This window comes from Serinus canaria, chromosome 14 (genome assembly GCF_022539315.1).
Source record: "Serinus canaria isolate serCan28SL12 chromosome 14, serCan2020, whole genome shotgun sequence".
NCBI lineage: Eukaryota > Metazoa > Chordata > Aves > Passeriformes > Fringillidae > Serinus > Serinus canaria.
Genome location: NC_066328.1, coordinates 12142125 through 12162057, shown reverse-complemented (window position 1 = coordinate 12162057; position 19933 = coordinate 12142125). Strand labels below are relative to the sequence as shown.

The 19933-nt window shown below is 43.7% G+C and overlaps 1 protein-coding gene across 1 annotated transcript in view; it reads left to right on the top strand.

The window, feature by feature from the left end:
• Window positions 1–15794, top strand: part of GNA12 (G protein subunit alpha 12) — a 39773-nt gene extending 23979 nt beyond the window's left edge. The window contains exons 3-4 of the mRNA XM_050979930.1: window positions 7626–7676; window positions 8653–15794. Coding sequence (XP_050835887.1) covers window positions 7626–7676; window positions 8653–9222 — 621 coding nt within the window. The 3' untranslated portion in view covers window positions 9223–15794. The remainder of the gene's footprint in view (window positions 1–7625; window positions 7677–8652) is intronic.
• The last annotated feature ends 4139 nt before the right edge of the window (window positions 15795–19933 follow it).

Genomic DNA, 19933 nt, shown 5'->3' with positions numbered 1-19933 from the left:
TTGTTCTAGCTGTGCAGGAGTGCTGGGTCAGTTGCTTTTGGGGTGTTGAGCTGGCTGTGCCTGGAGTGAGAAGCGGAGCCTGGCGTGCGCTCGCTCGGCTCCACGGAGAACCTCCGGAGTGGAGATGAAAGGGCTCTGGCAGCACTTGCAGACAATGAATTCCCTTGGACAGTTGGCAGGGAAACAGGAAGGAATCCTTCCATGGGATGCTTAGGAGTAGGTCTGGCAGCCACTCGTGCCAGGTCTGAGCCCTGCTGATGTTGGATGCAGTCGTTGGACTATTTTAGTTGTTTAAACATAGCTGTGATTCTTCCACACGAATTTGGTCCATATCCCCTTGCATCCACTCCTCAACTCTTGCTAGCTGCTGATCAGTGAAGGGTAGGACATGCTGAATCCCTGATGTGCAGGTCTGTCTGGTTAAGGATTTTTCTAGATTTAGTTTTTGGAAAGCTAACATTTAGCATATTTGTGTTACACTTTGTGTTTTGTTTGTGGCCAGTACTATTTTCTCTGCTGTTTGCACCTGTTTTTCTTCCAGACACTGCAAATCTGTGAAGCAGAAACAGCAGTGATTAAGACAGCAAGTATGAGTAAAATCAAAATTACAGGGGTTTTTTGTTAATGTTTCTTGAAGCTTTTTGTGTAGGATGGAGCCTGCCTTAGTCTATTAACAGAAAATTCCATTCTTCCTGGAGGCACTTCTGCTGGTGTGCATATTTGAGACAAATGAACAGAATTGTTAACCTAGTCCAAAAGTCATTTATCTCATCTACATCCTGTTGATGTAGAAATACCTAGAATTTCAGGAAAAAATGTAACTCTAGTTTTCCCTTGCAGCACTTGGGAGAAAGAATTGCTGTATTAGATTGCTGGAAAAAGCTAACACATGTTAAGAGTTGCCCTTCAGCAAGAACCCTGCTTCTGTATGAGTGTTTCTTAGCTGCAAGGCTGGAATTGCAGTCACAGCATTCCACAAATTTTAGTACTGATGTGGAAGCTCTGATTAACCTAAAGTTTTTCTGAAGAATTAAATAAATATTAATCACTTATTATTTTCCATATGCTGCAGAGCACAGTAATGCCATGTGTCATGGAGGATGAGTTGATATAAACCCACCCTGTCATGTACAAACAAATTTTTCCATTGCTTATTTGGACTGGGCTGACAAATAATGAATTTTTAAAATATTTTCAGATCTTAACATCTGATACCTACCCTGTGTGAGCAGGCAGGAGAAAGGAGAGGTAATTTTTAGAAGTTTGGAACCATATGGTACTTTTTTTGTAGTTGGCATGTTGTAGGGTCCAGATAGCAGCAACTTGGATAAGCTGGAGTTGCTGGATGGGAGCCAGGAGCTCAGTCTGTTGTTAAGGAGGAAGTTAAATAACACTGGAGAGATTTGATAGCTGGAATTCTGTACAGCTCAAATGAGGAGAAGTGGTTGGTCTCTGCACTGGAGCTGGTGATTGAATGAAAAATTAATGTTTGTCTTGTGTCAATAAACTTCGATGCCCAGACAGGATGTAGAATTTCTGTAGAACAGAATTGCAGTGTCCAATGGGCATCAGCATTTCAGGGCAATTTAGGTTACTTCAGCATCCTCTGGAGGAATTCTTAACAAGCACAGACTTGCTCACCTCCTTGGAAAATAATACTGAATTCATCAGCTGTCAGAGAGGAGAGAACACATTTCTGGCTGCAGTAAATCCATGCCCTGTTAGCAGTGAGGCTGAATAGAAGTGCAGATTTAGCAGTAATCTCTTGAAGGAGCCTGCAGGCTTGGGGAAGGGGAGTTATTTGTTTGTAGTTGTCCCTCAGGAGAGTTGTAGCCCTTGGGCAGAAGCAGGGTGCAGACCCTGAGCTCCTTCACTTCCAAAGATTTGTGTTGTGGTGGCAGGGTGTCAACCTGCTGCTTGTGTCCAGTGCCCCTCACTAAGGAAAGCATTTTCTGCATCACTTTTTGATGGTGAGGTTTGGGTTCTAATTTCAGTACCCAAAAACTTGGCTGGTCTAACTCCTGAACAGTTTCAAGTACTGGGCTCCTGGTTGTTTTGTAACCTGGCTTCTCCCTTGGGCCTTTCTAAAACATCTGAAGTGGTGACATTCAGACCCCTTACAGTCAAGAGATGATTGACATCCCAGGAAACCTGGAAAAGGGGAGATCTCAGTGTTTGCAAACAAAGATTTTGCTTACAAGTTTGCTTTTTGTCTGTACATGTCTCAAGCAGCCCTCATGGCATAGTTCCTGAAATAAAGGCCAGCTTGGGATGAAATTGTCAATGCTTTCAGTCCATGGCATTTATGTATCCAAGATCTCAGAGCTGGGAGATTCCCAAACATCTTTCCAGAGTCTCCTGGATTCCCTCTGTTTCTCAGCCCCGCTGCTGAATGTTTCCCAGCTCCTGAGCAGAGGGTGAGTGCCCAACACTGCTGTTTTGTCTGGATCAGTGTTCTCTCACCTTGCAGACCCTGCTGCAGGTTGTGGCAGTTCTTTGCAGTATCTGTTTCTCTGAAGTGTGGGAATTCTGTTAGATCTGTGTTTTGTGTTTCTGTTTGATCTGTGTTAGATGCTTCCTTGAAGTACAACATTTCCTTCCTCTGTGGTTTAATCCATCATCTGAAACAAGCTGAGACTGACAGGTCTCCCTTAAATTGTGCACTCTAAATTTAGCAGCCAGAGACAGAATGATCAGGAAGGGCTAAATTAATATTATGTCAAAAAGGCCTTGGGACAAGGAAAGGAAAAAAGCCAATTTGGAACAGAGGGTCCCCTTTCAAGTCTTCCAGTTCAGAGCAGAATATAGAGGAGCTGCTTTTCAGCAGGAGAAGCTTGAAATGAGCCAGTATTTTAGGGAACTGGGCAATGGGATGTGTCACTGTCCTTTATGGTCTGACCAAGGCTCACTGTGAATAACTGAGAGTTACAGTGGCAGGTTGATAAATTCTGGCCTTACAGAACATGTCTGCTGAGTTTCTGGATGTATTTGAAAGATTGCTGTGCATTATTTTCATGCATTTACTGCTTGGGAGCTCTGCCCAAAATGAGGCTATCAATGGCAAAGGAAGTGATGCCAGATTAGTTATAATATTTCTATGTGGAGATTTCCTATGTGCTCAAAACGTAGCCTGAAGGGGCAGGGATGTTGAGTTCAATCATTATTTTCATGGGGACTTATTTGGAGCTCATGTTAAGATGGCATTCACATTGCACAAAGTATGTAGATTACAAATTTTTTTTTTCATGGCTTTTGCCCCTTGAGAATGCTGTGGTCAAAATAATCTGGCATATAAAAAGTTTTAGAGGACTATTTCAGGAAGCAGGAGTATATGTTTACATTTCAACTTTCCTCCCTTTCTCTTCCACCAGTCAGTTTTTAAACAAATTGCACTATTTTCTCTGGCTTCCCCAAACTTTATACTGCAGATAGGCCAGTTTAAAAGAATAACAATTTTTTTTTTAAATAATCCAATAGCAATACTGCACTGTGGGCTCATTTGAGGCCTTCTGTTTGTGTTTCTTGATTCCCCCAGTTCCCAGATGTGCAGTGACTCATCCTCCTGAACAATGGGAACAGCATCTCCAACTCCTTCTCTTGGTCCCAGTCACAGAACTGTTCCTCAGAGGGTCTGGGCTGCAGAGGGAGGGAGCTCAGCAGTGACAGAATGAGTCACCCCAGCTTTGTGGTCACCCTTGTGTGGGGAGCAAGGAGTGGAACACCAGTGGTCACTGCTGCACTCTGGGGCACTAAGAAAGGATCATCTGAGCTGCATAAAATTCATAACTCAGAGGTCACTGTTCCCTCCCCCACAGCTGTCCCGTAAAACACGGGGTGTGGGTGCAGGAGACACCACTGAAACATCTTGATTTATTATCAGGGAGGATGAAAATCCATAAAAATAGCCAACTGGTGTGTAACTTTCCAATGTGAAATGTACTAATCGAGCACTAGTTAAAAATAAATTAAATAAGAAATATCAGTGCTTAAATGCTTCACTGACAGACTCTGCTGGGACTGTGACAAAACAGGGCTTTCTATCTCAGTATTGTGCTGGTTGAAATTAAAGTCTTTTATATTTTAAAAGCATTATTTATGAATATTGTGAGAATATTTTTAAAGGAAATAGTGTACTATTAGGACAATGCAAGACAGTCTTTTTAAATCTGAAAGGCAGAAGCTCAACAACCTTCTATGAGCACCATTGATCTGAGGAAGTTTCTGGAGCTGCTACAGTTTTTCTTGCAACATCAGCCTGTAAAAGATCTGATCTGGATCTTTTTTGTTTGTTTTCTAAGTGAACGCTCCATGATGTGATTATATTTAGGTAGTTACACTTAGTATAAATACACTTATATAAATATACATATATTATAAATAACTTGGGCTTTCATTTCTACTTTGCAAGCATAGCTTGAAATAGATTGTGATGTTAAAATAAGCTTTCTTTTTCCCCAACAGAACCATTAAAATACTGAAATTGAAGTCATCAATCTGCATAAAGTTATTTTTAGTATCTGATGAATCAATTGCAAATATTTGCTGACACTTTTATAGGAAGTCGTGGTCATGGACCTGAAATAACTGGCTGAGATCTGGAGGAGGAGAGCACTTGAACTGCTAAGCCAGCTTTGAATGGAGCTGAATGGCTGGATGGATATTGGGGAAACACTAAATATTTGCACTGAAAAAGCCAAACCAGCTTCTTTGTGGCCAGTGTCATGAAGAGAAAAAATAATTCAACACAAAAGAGGCAGCTGATATTTATTTTTATAATTACTTGTTTTGAATGGAAAATCTACTTTGATTTAGAAACTGTATGTGTATTTTTATACACATATGTTTATGTACATAAGCATTTGTTTGTGTGTGTGTGTGTAATACCCAAAGCAAGAGAGAGCTTTGCATAAATAATAATTTATTAGCAGAATTCAAAAATCCATTGATGTGCAGCTTGATATCAAACTCAGTGAATCTGACTTCTAGATGTAATTAATACTGCTGTGTGAATGACTAGGAAAAATGAATATAGAAAGGAATGTTGAGTTAGCATAATGGTTCTAATTAGAAACACTAATAGCAAACAGTTGTGAAACCTGGAGTTTCCATCTTTTCCTCATTTAATCCGTTACATGTTACTCATCACGTCAGTTAATGCCCAGTGCCTGTGTCTGCTGCTGCCTGGAGGAGCTGAATGTGCTTCCCAGAACATCCCAGTTTGCTGTGAATCTGACTAAGATGTAGGACAAGGTTATTCCAGAAGCCTTTGGAGCAGGGACTGAGTTCACACTTCCCTAGGACTTAATAAAGAATCGTTAATCAGGGAATCGTTAAAGCAGGAGGTTTTGAGTATGTGCTGGATTTGGGCTTATTGCTCTGGCACGTTTTTGGTGGGTGTTTTTCCTCCCTTCATGTTTGTGTGCTTTAATGTTTTGAGGGTTTTTAAACTCCAAACCCTCTGGAGCTCATTGAGGATTTGTTGTTTTGGCTGGAAACAGATATTTTGACTTAAGTACTGGATGCCTTTGGATTCTGTGCTAGAAGAGAATATTCAGATTCCTTCAGATCTGTCACACCATGCAGATGGTGCTCACACCTGTTCCAGCCACCTGACTTGGTTACCCAGCTCTCCCAGAGCTTTGCCATTGCTGATTAAAATTTCCCTGAATTAAAATTACGTGGCTTAATTGCAACGTTAATAAGAGCTGGGTAAGAATCTAGACAAGTCAGTTTGCCTTAAATCACTGCAGAAATGAACGTGTATTTTTTCCATTAATCAGTTGATTTTCTTACCTCCCCATCAACGTGCAGAATGTCAGAGGGATGGATGTGTGGGGTGGGAATTAGGGGAGGCAGAAGCTGTAAATCAGGTGATCCTGCCTGTGTGTCCCTGCATTTCACAGGCACGTGGCTGTTCCCTGCTCAGCCTGGGAGGGGGGACACACAGGCAGGGACTCTTGAAGCAGCTGGGTAGAAAATTGGAAAAATGTCCATCAGAAATGGCCCCTTTGCAGTATTTTTGCACGTCTGAAGGAGCAGTGTGGGATGGAGCACAACAGATAGAGAAGGGTTTTTTTGTAGCTTCAGTGATCTTTTCTTTCTGGGCTCTCCCATCTCCTGAATATGACTAATGCTGTACAGGAAGCCCTTTTCTCTTATTCATGCAGTCTGTGATATCTCTTCTGATCCACAGAGTGCCAAAAAATACAGGAAATTACTTTCACCTTATGAAAATTCATGATTGTAAGGAAGCTCTTAGAGCAATTGTTCTTTGGAAACTTCCCCTCTCCCCCACCCCACCCCCCAAAAAAAGAAGTGGGTTTTTTTCTGCCAGCAATCCATTGTAAATCTTTTGTTGATACATGGTAGTCTTTTGCAAATCCGTGTGTTCTCTCTCCTTTATGAAAAGACACTTCCAGTTTTAAATGTTAGGAAATAATAAGCTCCAGCTCCTTTTGTGTGTGCCTTAGGCTGGGAGTGTGTACTTGTCCAACACTGAATCCTCTGATCTCCAGTCTGATTCCTCACAATGAACTGTTGTGTTCATCTGTTTAGAGTTGTTCTGGGGGCAGTAATTCTGTTCTGCTGTCTCAGGGCTATGGTGTAGAGGAGGATGTGTGGTTTAAGAGTTTCTATTGCAGCTGGAATACTTGGAGGAAGTTCCATTCTGAATTAGTGCCTTGGTGAGGGCACCTACTGTCATTTGGTCATGACTGACAGCCCTGCTCTGGGGTAAGGAATGGGTTTTCCTGCCTAACATCACTAAAAGGCAGCAGGGTTTTCCACTTTTTTGTTCTCATGACGTGGCTACAACTGCAAGACACATCCTGAGCAGTAAAGAAGACTTACTGAATTACTTTTTCATGAAGGGAAGTATTTGCTGGAGGGTTTCACTCCAGAGTAGTCTGCATCTCTAGGGAAACAGTATTGTTACTTCTTTAAAAGTCTGTGCAGGGCTTCTTGTCCCCACTTAATGCAGAGGAGCCCTTGGTTTGGGTGGGACACACAGACAAGCTTGTTTGATAAAAAACTAAATCCTCTTACACAAGACTGAATTTTCCCTGTAAACATTCCTGTTTTCTTCTTGATATAATTGCTAAAGGACTTTTTACAAGATGAGCAAGTCTATTAATAAAAGCCTTGAGCCCAGAAAGGGAGCTGTCTGTATAAGAGCAAGTCCTTGAAAATGCTCCTTTTTTCCTTTGTTTGTGACAAGCAAGTCTAGCTTAAAACATCATAAATTGTGGGGGACTTAAGGATTTCACTTTTCTAGGATATGCTTTTGTTCACTGTTATGGATTTTAAACAAACTACAGTGGTTTCTTATAAATGTGTTTCATTTTTTACTCCCACTCAGTGTCAGTTAACTGCACTTATCTTACAAGGGGGGAAAAAAGCCAAATTCTTGAAGTCAAAGAACTGTCTTTAATAACACTACTCTTTTATTGTAGAGATTTACTGGATAGATCTGAGCATTTGTGTAAATCCCTTCACAACTTTGGTTTTTCCAGACCTGGTGATATTGCTTTGTTAGACCTCAGTTCATGGTGGGAAGAAGGCCTTGGTTCTGTTGGATTTGCTGTCCTAGAAACAAGCTCAGTTCCCATGTGTTTCCTTTTCCACAGGGTGAATCAGTGAAATACTTCCTGGATAACCTGGATCGGATCGGCCAGCTGGTAAGAAACCTTCTCCTTCTGAAGCACAGAGCTCCAAGGGACAGGGAGAGCCTGAGTGTGCTGTGATTAATGGGCTTTGCTGGGGTTTTTTGGTTTGTTTATGAAATAATTACACATTAAATTCAGTGTTCTTTCTGTAGAAACAGTAAACTTCAGCTTGCTGAACCTGAAGCTTAGCATTTGTTTGATCTTTTTTGACAGACAACAAATGGAAATTGTATTTTGTGCACATATTTTATCAGCCCTTCTGTGCAGTCTCTGGATCTCATTTGCTTTTCCTGATATTCTGATGGCTGCTGCTACTTAAGGTAGCAGAATGAAACCTTAGCAAAATAAAACCCATTCCTAGCACTTGTAGGATTCAAAATTTGTCATGAAAAGATCTGTCAGGACACTTGGAGGAGAAAGAAGAGAGATGATTTTCCTAAACAGTAACAACGATAACGTTCTAAAGAATAAATTTCTCTACAGCAGTAGATTGGTAGAATCTGTTGCTGCAATTGCTGGTCAGGAAGTGTGAACCTGGAAGAAGAGTTTCTACTAAAGCTTTCAAGATGGTCCTTGTAAGAGTAATGAACTGTGGAAAAGCTAGATTAAAAAACCCCACCTTTTAGTGGTGATTTGAGCTGCTTTATTGAATGCTACCTAAGTGGCAATGACACTGTAGCTAAGAATTTCATGATGAAAAAATACACTTCAACCTTGAACAAAGAGACTTGATGGATGAAAGTGTGAAGTAGTGAATTAGTCCTTCATTTTTGTTCTCATATGTCTCAGGATCTTCTGTAGCTGTTTACCAAAGTGTTGAGCTAAATGGTCAAGAGGCCAGTGTTTTAAAGTTGAGTATTCATTCTTCGTCTGATCATTTTTAAATTTAAAAGCAGCTCGTGGTGATTTTACCCATTCCTTCAGTGTTCAGGAATTAGCCAGAATTTTTGAAGGACTTTTTTTGACACTTGTGTCCTTTCTTTTGCAGAACTATTTCCCCAGCAAACAAGATATTTTGCTGGCCAGAAAAGCCACGAAGGGGATAGTAGAGCATGATTTCATCATTAAAAAAATTCCTTTCAAGATGGTGGATGTAGGGGGACAGAGATCTCAGCGTCAAAAATGGTTCCAGTGCTTTGATGGAATAACTTCAATTTTGTTCATGGTCTCCTCCAGCGAATACGACCAGGTCCTCATGGAAGACAGGCGCACAAACAGACTCGTGGAGTCCATGAATATCTTTGAGACAATAGTCAACAACAAGCTTTTCTTTAACGTTTCCATTATCCTATTCCTCAACAAGATGGACCTTCTGGTGGAGAAGGTCAAGACTGTCAGCATTAAGAAGTATTTCTCGGACTTCAAGGGCGACCCTCACCGCCTGGAGGACGTGCAGCGTTACCTGGTGCAGTGCTTCGACAGGAAGAGGCGGAACCGCAGCAAGCCCCTGTTCCACCACTTCACCACGGCCATCGACACGGAGAACATCCGCTTCGTGTTCCACGCCGTCAAGGACACCATCCTGCAGGAGAACCTCAAGGACATCATGCTGCAGTGAAGGAGAGCAGCCCCTGCTATGTTGGAATTTCGCTGGAGGGTTCTATCAAAGTGTTTAATCCTTTCTTTATGGCCCTTGCGTGCGTCGTAGGGCCCGTGCGAATTCCTTGGCTCAGGAATGCTGTACACTAGCCAGTCCAAACAGAGGAGCTCTAGGCCGGAGGAGTTGTGTTGATGTTAGCTACTGAATCATTTGGACTAAAACACTACTGAAACCTGGCCCTGGTGGGTTCTGTACCGAGTTTGGAACGCTGAATGACACAACCACCGTCTGCCTTCTTCGAGAACAGAAATCTCTGACAAACCATGGGTGGAAGACACGTTTCCAATGAATGCTCTCATTTTTCAGAGACACTAATTGTACAAACTGCCTTTTTTTTTTGTAGTTTGGAGGTGCTGAATCGATCAAACTAATCTAAACGTGATGAGATTGGCAGCTGTATTAGAGAATGTTAATGGAAGTTCCATTCTTAACCTTTAGGAGTATAACCAGGTCTTGTGTGTGTGTTCAGCTTTGCCAGGGGTCTAGAATCCACCTCCCAAGGTGGATGCACAGCTCTTGTCTGAAGGTTTTGCATGAGTCTCCTGAGGGAGAAGTCTAAAACTGTGTAAGGAAACTCATGTTGGAGTAAATGGGATGGGGACTTGAGGCCTCGCTGATTCGGAGAAGGGTTTATTTTGCACTATGCTTGGAGGGTGTTACATGATGGAAAACTGATTTCCTTGGTACAGCAGCCTGTGCTGGAGCACCCAGCCATGTATCTGCACAGTGGTTGCTCAAGGGAGATGTGCTCCATGGCCAGCTAGCACTGTCCTCACACCCACAGTGGGCAGCATTTGTGAAGGTTCAGTATCACACGTGACAGGGCTTCATCTAAACTCAAAAGTTTGGAAGCTGATCAAACTCTTTGAGCAGAGGTTTTGGTAGCACAGCAGCTGCTTGATTAGTTCCCAACAGCTGACCTTGTAGGAAGACTGAACACCCTGGAGATCCCAGCTTTCCAGCTGCACTGATGGATTTGGACAGCAAGACCTGCTGTAAAATTAGCCTTTAATCTGTGTCTTAATGGGATCTTCAGCCTGTAGTGATGCACATGGAACTCAGAGCACAGTTGGGTTTGGAGTCGCCCCTTTTGGGCAGTGGTTTGCGTGTGAAATGGCAAAAGGCTGTGAATAATTTGGGTGTGAACTCCAAATTTCCTTGTGCTCTCAATCTCTGCCAGGTGCCTTTTCTGTGTACAGACATTGAAACTTTTCTACTGCAGTGGGGTACACGAACAAACTGAAGATATTGTAGTGCTATCATTTAGGTAACTCAAACATAGTTTACTGTGCAATTTTTGTCATAGTTTTTATCCAAGGATAAAACCTGAAGGGCTCTTTGTACCCATAAAAAGTCAGCATAAAAAGTCCCTGGAGTTCTTATCCCCTTTGAGCCTGTAATGGCATGTCAAAACAAGCGAAGTTTTACTTCAGCTGGTAATCCCATGGGAAATGTGGTCAAAGAGAAGTCCTGTTCCGTTGTCCTTTCATGTTAATTTGGATAAAATCTGGAATCTTTCTTCCCCTCTGAAGCTTGCAGATGTTCATATCAGTATTTTTGTGTAGTTTCCTGATGCAGCAGCCTCCTGGTTTTCCTTGTGCAGGCTCCAGAGTGGAAAAGCTGTGGCTGTAACAGGCGCAGAATCGACGTAAGAAGCAACTGAGAAGTTGCAGATGGGAAAACCTAACTCAAATTTCAGCAAACTTAAACAGGAATTAGCTTCCTTGTAACAAGTCTTATTTTGCCAGGACCAACTCTGTCTTTTAAATATTTATTAATTTTTAGCCTTGAAGGGGAAGAATGTTATGTGACTAATATTCAGATCGGGAAAAAAATCTTAAGATTATTACATTTGAAAAGGAAAATGTTTCACCACAGCGTGATGCAAACGAGTTTACTCATCACAGAAGGTTGGTTTCTGTGAGCCCATTTGTTTGGCTGAAGACTAAGGCTGCTCTCAAAGCTTTCAGATGTTTTCTGAGTTCTTGGTAGTGGTTTTCACTTCACACAAGACACTGGGAAAGAGGAGGCAGTTGTGGGCTCACCTGACTTCTAGGTTGACTTGACTTTAGTTCTTAGTTTGCTGTGAGCTTTATTCTTTCACTGAATTTTCCAGATGAGTTAATATTATGCCTGTTTTCTCAAATTAGTTAAACATTCCCTTTCAACTGTATTTTTTTCTCAAGAATTACCTCAGTTTGGTGTCTGAATCTACTGTAGTTTTACCTGGGAGGCATAGCATGAAATTTCTGTTCTGTTTTTCTCTTGACACTCATCCATGGTTTTGTATCCTTAGTCACCTTATGGATTTACCTTCAACAGAGCTAATGATGCAACTTATATTTTAAAAAACTTAAAATCTGCACCTGGAAAAGAAACAGCATGAGAGATCTCACACTGAGCTCTCAAGCTGCCTTTTTGGTTTTTTGTATGATATGGCAGTTTTGCACACTAAGTCAGTTTTAGGGAACCAATTTCCCCACCTTGGGCCCATTATTGTCTTTCTTGTTTTAATTGATGAAATGGGCCTGATGTGGGGCTGCAGCTGCAGTTGAAAATCTGTTTTGGCTCTGTGGGCTCAGAGTTCTGTCAGGTTTGGATAATCATGGATCACACCAGGAACCCCAGGTCAGGAAACTCTCCTTGAAAAAGTCAAGCACTTCCCAAGTTTGCAGAAGAGCTGGCTTGTGAGTAAAAAGGATGTAGGGGTCTTTTTGAATTGTCAGTTTTCTCTGCAAAATACTCATCTTGCCACAGCTGAGGGGGCCTGGGGTTTTTTCCAAGGGAAGTTGTAGTATAATAAAGCCAGAAAATCATGTTGTGGTAAATCAGTGAGTTACTAAAGCAGAGCTTAGGTAGATGAGGCTGTTCACACTTCTAGGGACAGGACTGGTTGGTTGCTTAGTCCTTTCACCAGAAACAAATAGAAAACTTTATTTTAAGTGACATCCTGGAGAACTTTGCAGGTAAACACAGCTGGAGAGAACATCTTTTTTTGTTAGTTTTATAGGCTTATTGTTCATTTGGCTGGTCAGGAAATGGGTCACAGGCAGGATGATGATCAGATGGAGACCTTGAACAAGTACTTTTTTTTTTTTAAGGAAAAGAGCAGCTTTTTGCTGTCCCTCCTCTGACACCCGGGGTCAGTGACAGAATGTTGCAGAGGGGCTGTCTCTCCTGAGGACAAAGAGAGGAAACTCTTGCAGCCTGTGCTTGGGGCAGAGACTTACACAGACCTGGAGTTGAAGTAAAAAACGAAATGGGTGTCATTTTTCCAACACTGCTTTGTGTTTGTTGTCCTCAAAACAAGTGTTAAGCTGATAGAGTGTGTCAGCAGCACTCCTGCAGATTGCAGTGCTGGCGGGCTCTGAGCAGTCCTTAGGTGCATTGCAAGGTGACTTGGTGGAGTTGAAAAGGATGAGTGGTTTTCTGCAAGTGACATATTCAATAGGCACTTGTCACTTTGAAGGAATGAAGTAGTTCTTAATGTTGAAAATTACCTAATGGTGGTTATGGAATTGAAATTGCTGGCCACTCAGTTTGACAACTCAAAGATGCTTTCAGTTTCATGCAGAGAATAGATTTTATTTCATATGGCAGCCTAGATTATCTGACTTATTAACTTGATAATAGATTTGTTTTTTATTGCTGCTGTGTGAAACGTAGAACTAGGCATGTTACAAGAAAGAAGCTCCTGAAGATGACCATTCCCAGGCCTTCTGAGGCAGTTAAAGCTGAGCTGCAGCCAAGCAGGCAGAGTAGAGAAAGTAATGGCAAATAAACCATAGGGAAATGGAGCAGGAAGAGCTCAGTTGTACATGGCACTGGAGACAAAAATGTAATTCCCCTAGGACAGCTGAAGTGGCACAGTGTGAAAAGTGCTGCATTTGGAGTGTGCCCCATCCTGTCAGTGTGTTGCCCCCCATCCCCATGGCTCATTCCCTCTGGGAATTCACCCATCCTGGTTACTGTGATCTGCAGAGAAATGTAGAATTAAAGCAGTTAAAAGAACAGATGTGGTAGCACTGAAGAAACCAGCAGCTTTCTTTAGTGACAGACAGCTGCCTTCCACAGAACAGCATTTTAGAAAACAGGTCCTCTGCTGTCTTTGTATTAACTATGTTTTAACTTATATTAACTTATGTTTTGGAGTCTTTTCTACGTGTGTACTTCCTTATTTCTGGGGAAAAAAATCCTTTTGTGCATAGACCTAGAGGATTTCTCTAAAAGGCTCCTGTGATTTTCAAGCAGTGAGTTTTGACACCTGACTTAGCTTGGCTTCTGTCATCGAATTTTCAGGAGTACCTGCTGCATTGATGGATGATTTGATGTGTGCCAGCTTGAGAGACAAACATGATATGCAAGAACACCTCCACACAGTGCAGTTTGTCATGCAAACCAAACACTGAGCTCATGATGAGAACTGTAAGTTGAGCAGTACCCTCTTTTCTGTGTTCTCTTTCTAGTATAAAATCACGTGGTGTCAGGGGTTTAACATAGCACTGCCAACTCTTTACCTCATACTCTGTAATTCTGTAACACAAAGTGCTGGGTGGGGTGTTTCAGTAGCAACTATAAAACATCTGTGCCTACTTTTGTAAATGAGCTTTTAACAGTTTTTTAGGGAGCATCCATTATGGTTCAGGAGGACTGGCGTGGTCTGGGCCAGCCTTGGCCTGAGTTAATGCTGACTCCACACAGTTCTAGGTGAGGACTGTCTAGCCTAGTGAGGAGTAATTGGTAATGCAGACCTAGTGCTTTTTAATAATACCTGTTTGTAATTAGCTGGGTGATCTCTGCTTTGTGCTGTGACGTGGGCACTTCTTTGTTTTAACACTAATCTTTTTTTGCATAGATGGAAGTGATAAAGCCAGGAGATTTGCAGCTGAGACTGCCTCTCTGCTGACCAGGTGATGCTGCCTCTTTGCTCACCTCAGTGGTTGGGCAGTTCAGCTCCATCCTTGACATTTTTGTCTTGACAATGGCATTTGGAAAGCGGTGTTAAAGTTTGTCTGTGTGTTGATATGCTTGTGTTCTACTGGGTGGGCAGTGTGGAGGTTCTAGATTGTCAGTGCTGGTGGTTCTGTGCCTGGCTTGAGGAGCTGTCCCAGCCCAGCTCTTGGCCTGTGACTGAAGGTTGGATCTTTTGTCTGGTGTGAAAATAGTCAGAGGGGGGAAAAGAGCAGCACTAACTTCCAAGGTGGGCATTCTGGTAAAAAAAAAAAAAAAAGCCAAGGTATGTTGGAGGGGAGCAGGAGAGCGGAGCTAGTGTCTAAACAGATGCCAAAAGCTGATGGTGCTTGAAGGCTGTATTGAAGTGAAATGCCATCTGCACTGACCCTAAATCTTTGAGTGACTCCAGAGAGACATTGGCTGTGAATTAAGAGCAGCTGGCTGGCAAAGCTGGCCCTGCCGTTGTAAATCTCTCTCTTCATCTATTCATCACTGGGTGCTAAAACTCAATTTTGATAAAATACAGTATGCAGATCTCTGGCCAGACAGTGCATCTTACTCCTTCCTGACAGCTGCTTAAACTTTCTTCAAGATACCAGAGCACAAGAAGGTAAGAGGCTGTTTCCATTCTTTGAATAACAACTACAGCTGATGGAGAGCAACATTTTTTAATAAGTAGGACCTGAGAGAGCATCTTTTGAGGGAAAGGGCAGGTTTTGAGTAGCACAATTTCTCTGCTGTCACTTGCCACCGATCTCTTGTGCAGGTGGTTGGGCACAAAGGCTGAGAGGAGGTGGCAGGGAGCAGGGGCTGGGGGTGAAAGGATCTGCTGGGAGCTCACGAGACTTGGGAAGGTGCTTGGTGGACTTAGGTTTGGAGAGGTGTGTTCAGAGTCCTGTCTGCATTGGAGCCATTAACCCTCTGTAGGACAGGGAGAGTTCCTCCAGTTGTGTTGTCTGGAATGTGGAATGGGCTTGAATTGATGATACCGATTAAAAGGTGTTTCTGGAGACTCCACTGAACAACAGTGCTGGTGTTTCTCGCTCTAGTGAAGAGTTGTCTTGTTTGTGGAATCAAAATGTACAAAACAAACTGACAAAACACCAGGTTATCTGTGGCACAACCACATAGCTTAGGATGCCAAGTGATGTTATCTTTTATTCTGCAATGTACTTGCTCTCTGGTGCCTATGCATTAACACACAAACTATGCAATATCAGTCTTTTTTTAAACCAGTTCACTACATTGGGCAAGAAAGGCCTGAGTTTAGCCTTAATTTTCTTAACAATTCACAGGAAAGTACTTTAAAAAACAGTGACAAACTAAAAGAAGGTGGAAAATGCATAAAGTAAAAGCACAGTCCCAGACTGCTCACATAAGTGTCTTTCTAGCACCAAAACAGCATCCGTGATAGAAGCAGCTACTTGCTGTAATAGTTTCAACTTACAAAAACTGTGTACTAGATAAAATTATATTGTGATGTGTAAAAAGTGTATTTTATAGCTTTGGTGACTTAGTTTACTGTTTTGTATATATGAATTTTATAAATCTATTAAAACTTGACTTGTTATACTGTTCTTATGGGTTTTATCTTTCAACAGAGTTTGAGGTGACTTTTTTTGTTTATTACATTTTTTTCTGTGAGAGAGTTGCCTTTTGAACAGCAGCATGGACTGTATGGAAGTGCAGCTGTCATGCCATGAAATCTCAGTCTGTAACCTTTAGGTATCTCCCACTCCTCCAGTCCTGGTTGGAATCATCCTTCCTGAGTGTGTCCAGGTGACACATTAACCTGGGTGAAACTTGGAGCTTGTTCTTCTGGGGCTGGCTGGGGTGTTAGCACTGCTGGGAGGTGGGGGGGGAGGCACAGCTGGAGTTTGCTGATGTATTTTGGGCTCAGCAGAGGAAGACAATTGGGCCTGTAGAGATGGGAGCACGTGTTGGAGATTCCTCAGTGCTGCATAGGATCTGATAATTAATAGCCATGAGGCTGTGGCCCCTGTCTGGGAGCACAGCAGAACCTTTGGAGGGTCACTGGTGTCCCTGTCACACAGCATTGCCCTCCTGTGCTGCCACAACTCAGGCTCCAGTCCTTGGGAATGCCATTAACCTCACCTCACGTTCCCTCACGTCCAAAGGTCACATCTGGCAGATTTTTGTGGCCAGTCTTGATTGTTTTTTGTGTAACCTATTAGTGCCAAGCCAATTCCACTGCCAGTGCACAACTTGAAACACTCATGGAGCATTTTTGGTCCTTGCACTTCAACTGCACCAGCTCTTTGGAAGTGGCTGGCTCTGTCCCTGGAGCTGCTGGGCACTTTCAGGTGAGATTTATTGCCAGTGTTCAGCATCTCTGCTGAGCAGCAATTGCAAATTCAGTATGCTCTAGCAGAAGGTGCCCAGGTGTGATAGCAATAGCCTGAAAAGCTCTCAGCAACAGCCGCAGCTCCAGGGGATCTCTTGGTGAGCTCTGTGGAGCAGAGTGGCCCTTTCAGGGCCCAGCTGTTGCTGTGAGATGCCCTTTCCTAGCTCAGCTGTGCAGATGTTGCTCCATAAGAGCAGAGCTGCAGCAGTTGGTTCTGCAGCTGGGTTTGTCTGTTCACTGCCAGTGAGTGCTTGTGCCCCAGGGAGAGCCTAAACTCCATATATTATCTTGGAATTACCTTTCCAGGAGCAGCACAACTCCGTGCTCACAACCAGAGTATCTCTGCTGCAATTTCAGTAATCCAACACTGAAGATAAAAGGGAAAACATGTCTGTTTCCCCAGGGAGAGGCTGCTCTAAAATGCAAAGTATAGCTTGTATTTTTGCTCAAGTGTACAAGGTGTAAGGTTTGGGGTAGTTATAGTAATATTAAAGTATTTGTTAGAACTCTTTGAGGAGAGAAATTAAATGAATCCTTGTGGTTTCTAGCTCCAGCCTGGTATCTCATTATCCTTACAGACTGGGAGGAAGTTTACTCAGTTACTAATCCCAAATTTCTTGCCACCCTTCCCAGGACTGACTGGCATCTTGGGAAGCTGCATGGTGTTAAGGCAGGAAGACTTAATTAGGACGATTGTTCAGGGATTTTTACCAAAAGTAGCTTTCCCTTAAAGTCTCAGTTTTGCACAGCAGGAGCAGATTTCAGTGAGAAGTTCCATTTTTAGGGGAGAGAGGTGGTCACAGCCACTGTTAAATCACTGTTAAAGTGCTGGGTCATGTTAATGAAATGTCTGTGGAAGGTGCTGCTATTTCCTCTCCCACCCTTGCAATCTGTTCTAGGCAATTGCACCCCTAACTAGTAAAGAGCATGGAATTTTTAGTTGTGTTGGGTTTTTTCCCCTCTGGACAGTGGCTTTGTCCCCCCTCTCCCTTCAGCTACAGCAAGTCCTTGTTTCCAGAGTAGCAGTGGAATGTTCTGCCTGTTTATTCTTGGGAGAAGATATTTGTCTTTATGAGCTCGTAAAGCTATTAAAAGACTGTTTTTTACTATGTTCAGGATTAGACTTTAGAAGTTGCTTCAAAACAAGTGTCCTTGAGCTTGGGGCAGAAAGGGTGTGGCTGAGCTGCTTTGGTGGGGCAGGGTGCTGCAGGTAGCCACAGGATGGTGTGGCTTGGGAGATGCTCTGAGCCACAGGAGTCCAGCAGGGATCTGGGTTGGCTTTAGGGGTTTTTACATGGAAACCAACAGCAGCTGCAGGGAGGAGGTGCTGGTTCTGCTGGGGGTTCTTCTGAAGGTGGCTCAGGTGCAGGATTCATGGTCTGCCCGTCACCATGAGCCAGAGGAGCACAAGCACTGCCTTCCAGGGCTGCCAGCCCAGGGAGCTTGGGGCAGGCCGCTGGCACTGTGTCCTCTGGGACCTGCTGTCCCTGCCCATCTGAGTGCCCCTTTCCTTCCCCTGCCTGCCTTCTGCTAAAGGCTCTCCAGGCTGTGGCTGAGTGCTGCCCAGGGAGCACCCAGGTCTCCTGCCCACTGCCTGCCACACAGAGGAACAGTTCCTGGGCCTTCTGTAACCAATCCCATCCTGGCTGCTGCATTGCAAGTGACTTCTGCATGTTGGATTTATATATAGAGCACCCTGCTCCTTCTTCCTGATGGTTGATCCACAGCTTGACCTTCTAAAGTGACTCCTAATTATTTCATCTGGATTTCTGTTTCACAGCTTACTCAGCAGCTTATTAGCTGCAAGTTATGTTCCCACACCTTTCCAAGTAGAAGGATCTCCCCAGGAACCTGCTGCTTAACATGCAGGAAATCTCATTTAGGGGCTTACCTTCAGTTTGGCCTACTGCTTATTCCTGTGCCAGCTGTCTTCTGCCCCCCTGCAACTCTGGTACATGCAGAGAGGGGTAGGAACTGTGCCTTAGTGCTTCAATTGTGGTTATAATCTTCATTTTCAATGTAACCTTGGCCAGTGCTTTTGTTCCTCTGTGACCCAGGCTGCCTCCAGGCCTCTCACTGGTGTGGGCTGGGGCCAAGTGCTGCTCACAGACCCTGTGCTCAGCATGCTGCTGCAGCACTGGAAACCTTTGCTGCTGTGAAGAGGAGTAATGTCTTCACATGACCAAACCCTGCAGTGGAATATTGCAGGGACCCTCTCTTCCAGCTGCTGAAGAACTTCAAAGTGTTTTCAGCCCCATTCTGCCTCTTGCCTGTGGGCACTGCTGAGCTGCCCAGGTGAAGCTCTGTGAGTTGCCATCTCATTTATGTCTTACCTGCAGCACTTGTGGACAAGCTGAGCAGGTAAGTGCTGGTGCTGGCAGTGATGGTGTCAAAAATAGCCATTTGCAGTCACAAGAGCTCTCAGCAGAAATTCCTGCTCTCACAGCCGCACTCACATGTGCCAGGTGTCACAAGGAGTCTCCATCTGTGACTTCTGCCAGCCCTTCTGTGCCACCCCACTCCCTCTGCTGTCTCTGGAATTTTATGATGGGAAGCTGCCTCTGTTCCCTTGGGCAGGATTGTCATCCTGAGCCTCTTTCTGGGAACTTTCTAAAGTTCATCCTAATAACTCAGTACAGAATCAAGGAAGAGCAAACAAGGCTGAACAGAGAGTAATCTCTTGCTTAAAATAGTAAATGTGTTCAGGCAACAAGTGAGCGAGTTCGGGGGCAGAACTGGGATTTGTAATTCAAGCAGGATTTGTTTGGAAAGTTTCTGCTGCTGGGAAGAATGTCTTGGATGAGAAGCCTTGGATGGGAAGCCGTCACCTTTGTGGCTGCCAGGAGAGGGCGGCAGCCACGGCTCTGCCGCTCCAGGCGCGCAGCCTGGAAAATGTTTCCAGGAATTGCCGTCATCGGCCCCGAAGCCAAACTCCCTTTCTCTCCCGGTATGAATCATGCGGATGTGAAACGCTTGTGTTTCCGGAATCCAGCTGAATTTACTGCAAGACCATCTTTGCTACTCACCTGCATGTGTAAATCTCCGGCGTTTTTCCTGTGTCTTCCAGTTGTTCTGTTGTTTCTGCTGCAGAACAGCACTGATGGGGTGGGGGCCTCAAAGTGCACAGGGCAAGTGCTCCGGGAAGCCAAAGCTGCTGCCTCTCAGAGGCAAACATCCTCTACTTTCTCCCAGCTGCACCGAATCTGATCCTACCTGCTGGTATTTTTAGAGAGGAGAGATTTGGAGCTCAGCCAGGTTGCCATGAGCTGTGGGAGTGTTATCAGTGCTGAGGGAGCAGGGATGGAGAGGGGTCAGCCTTCCCCTGGCAGGAGCACAGAGCCCATGGGCCTC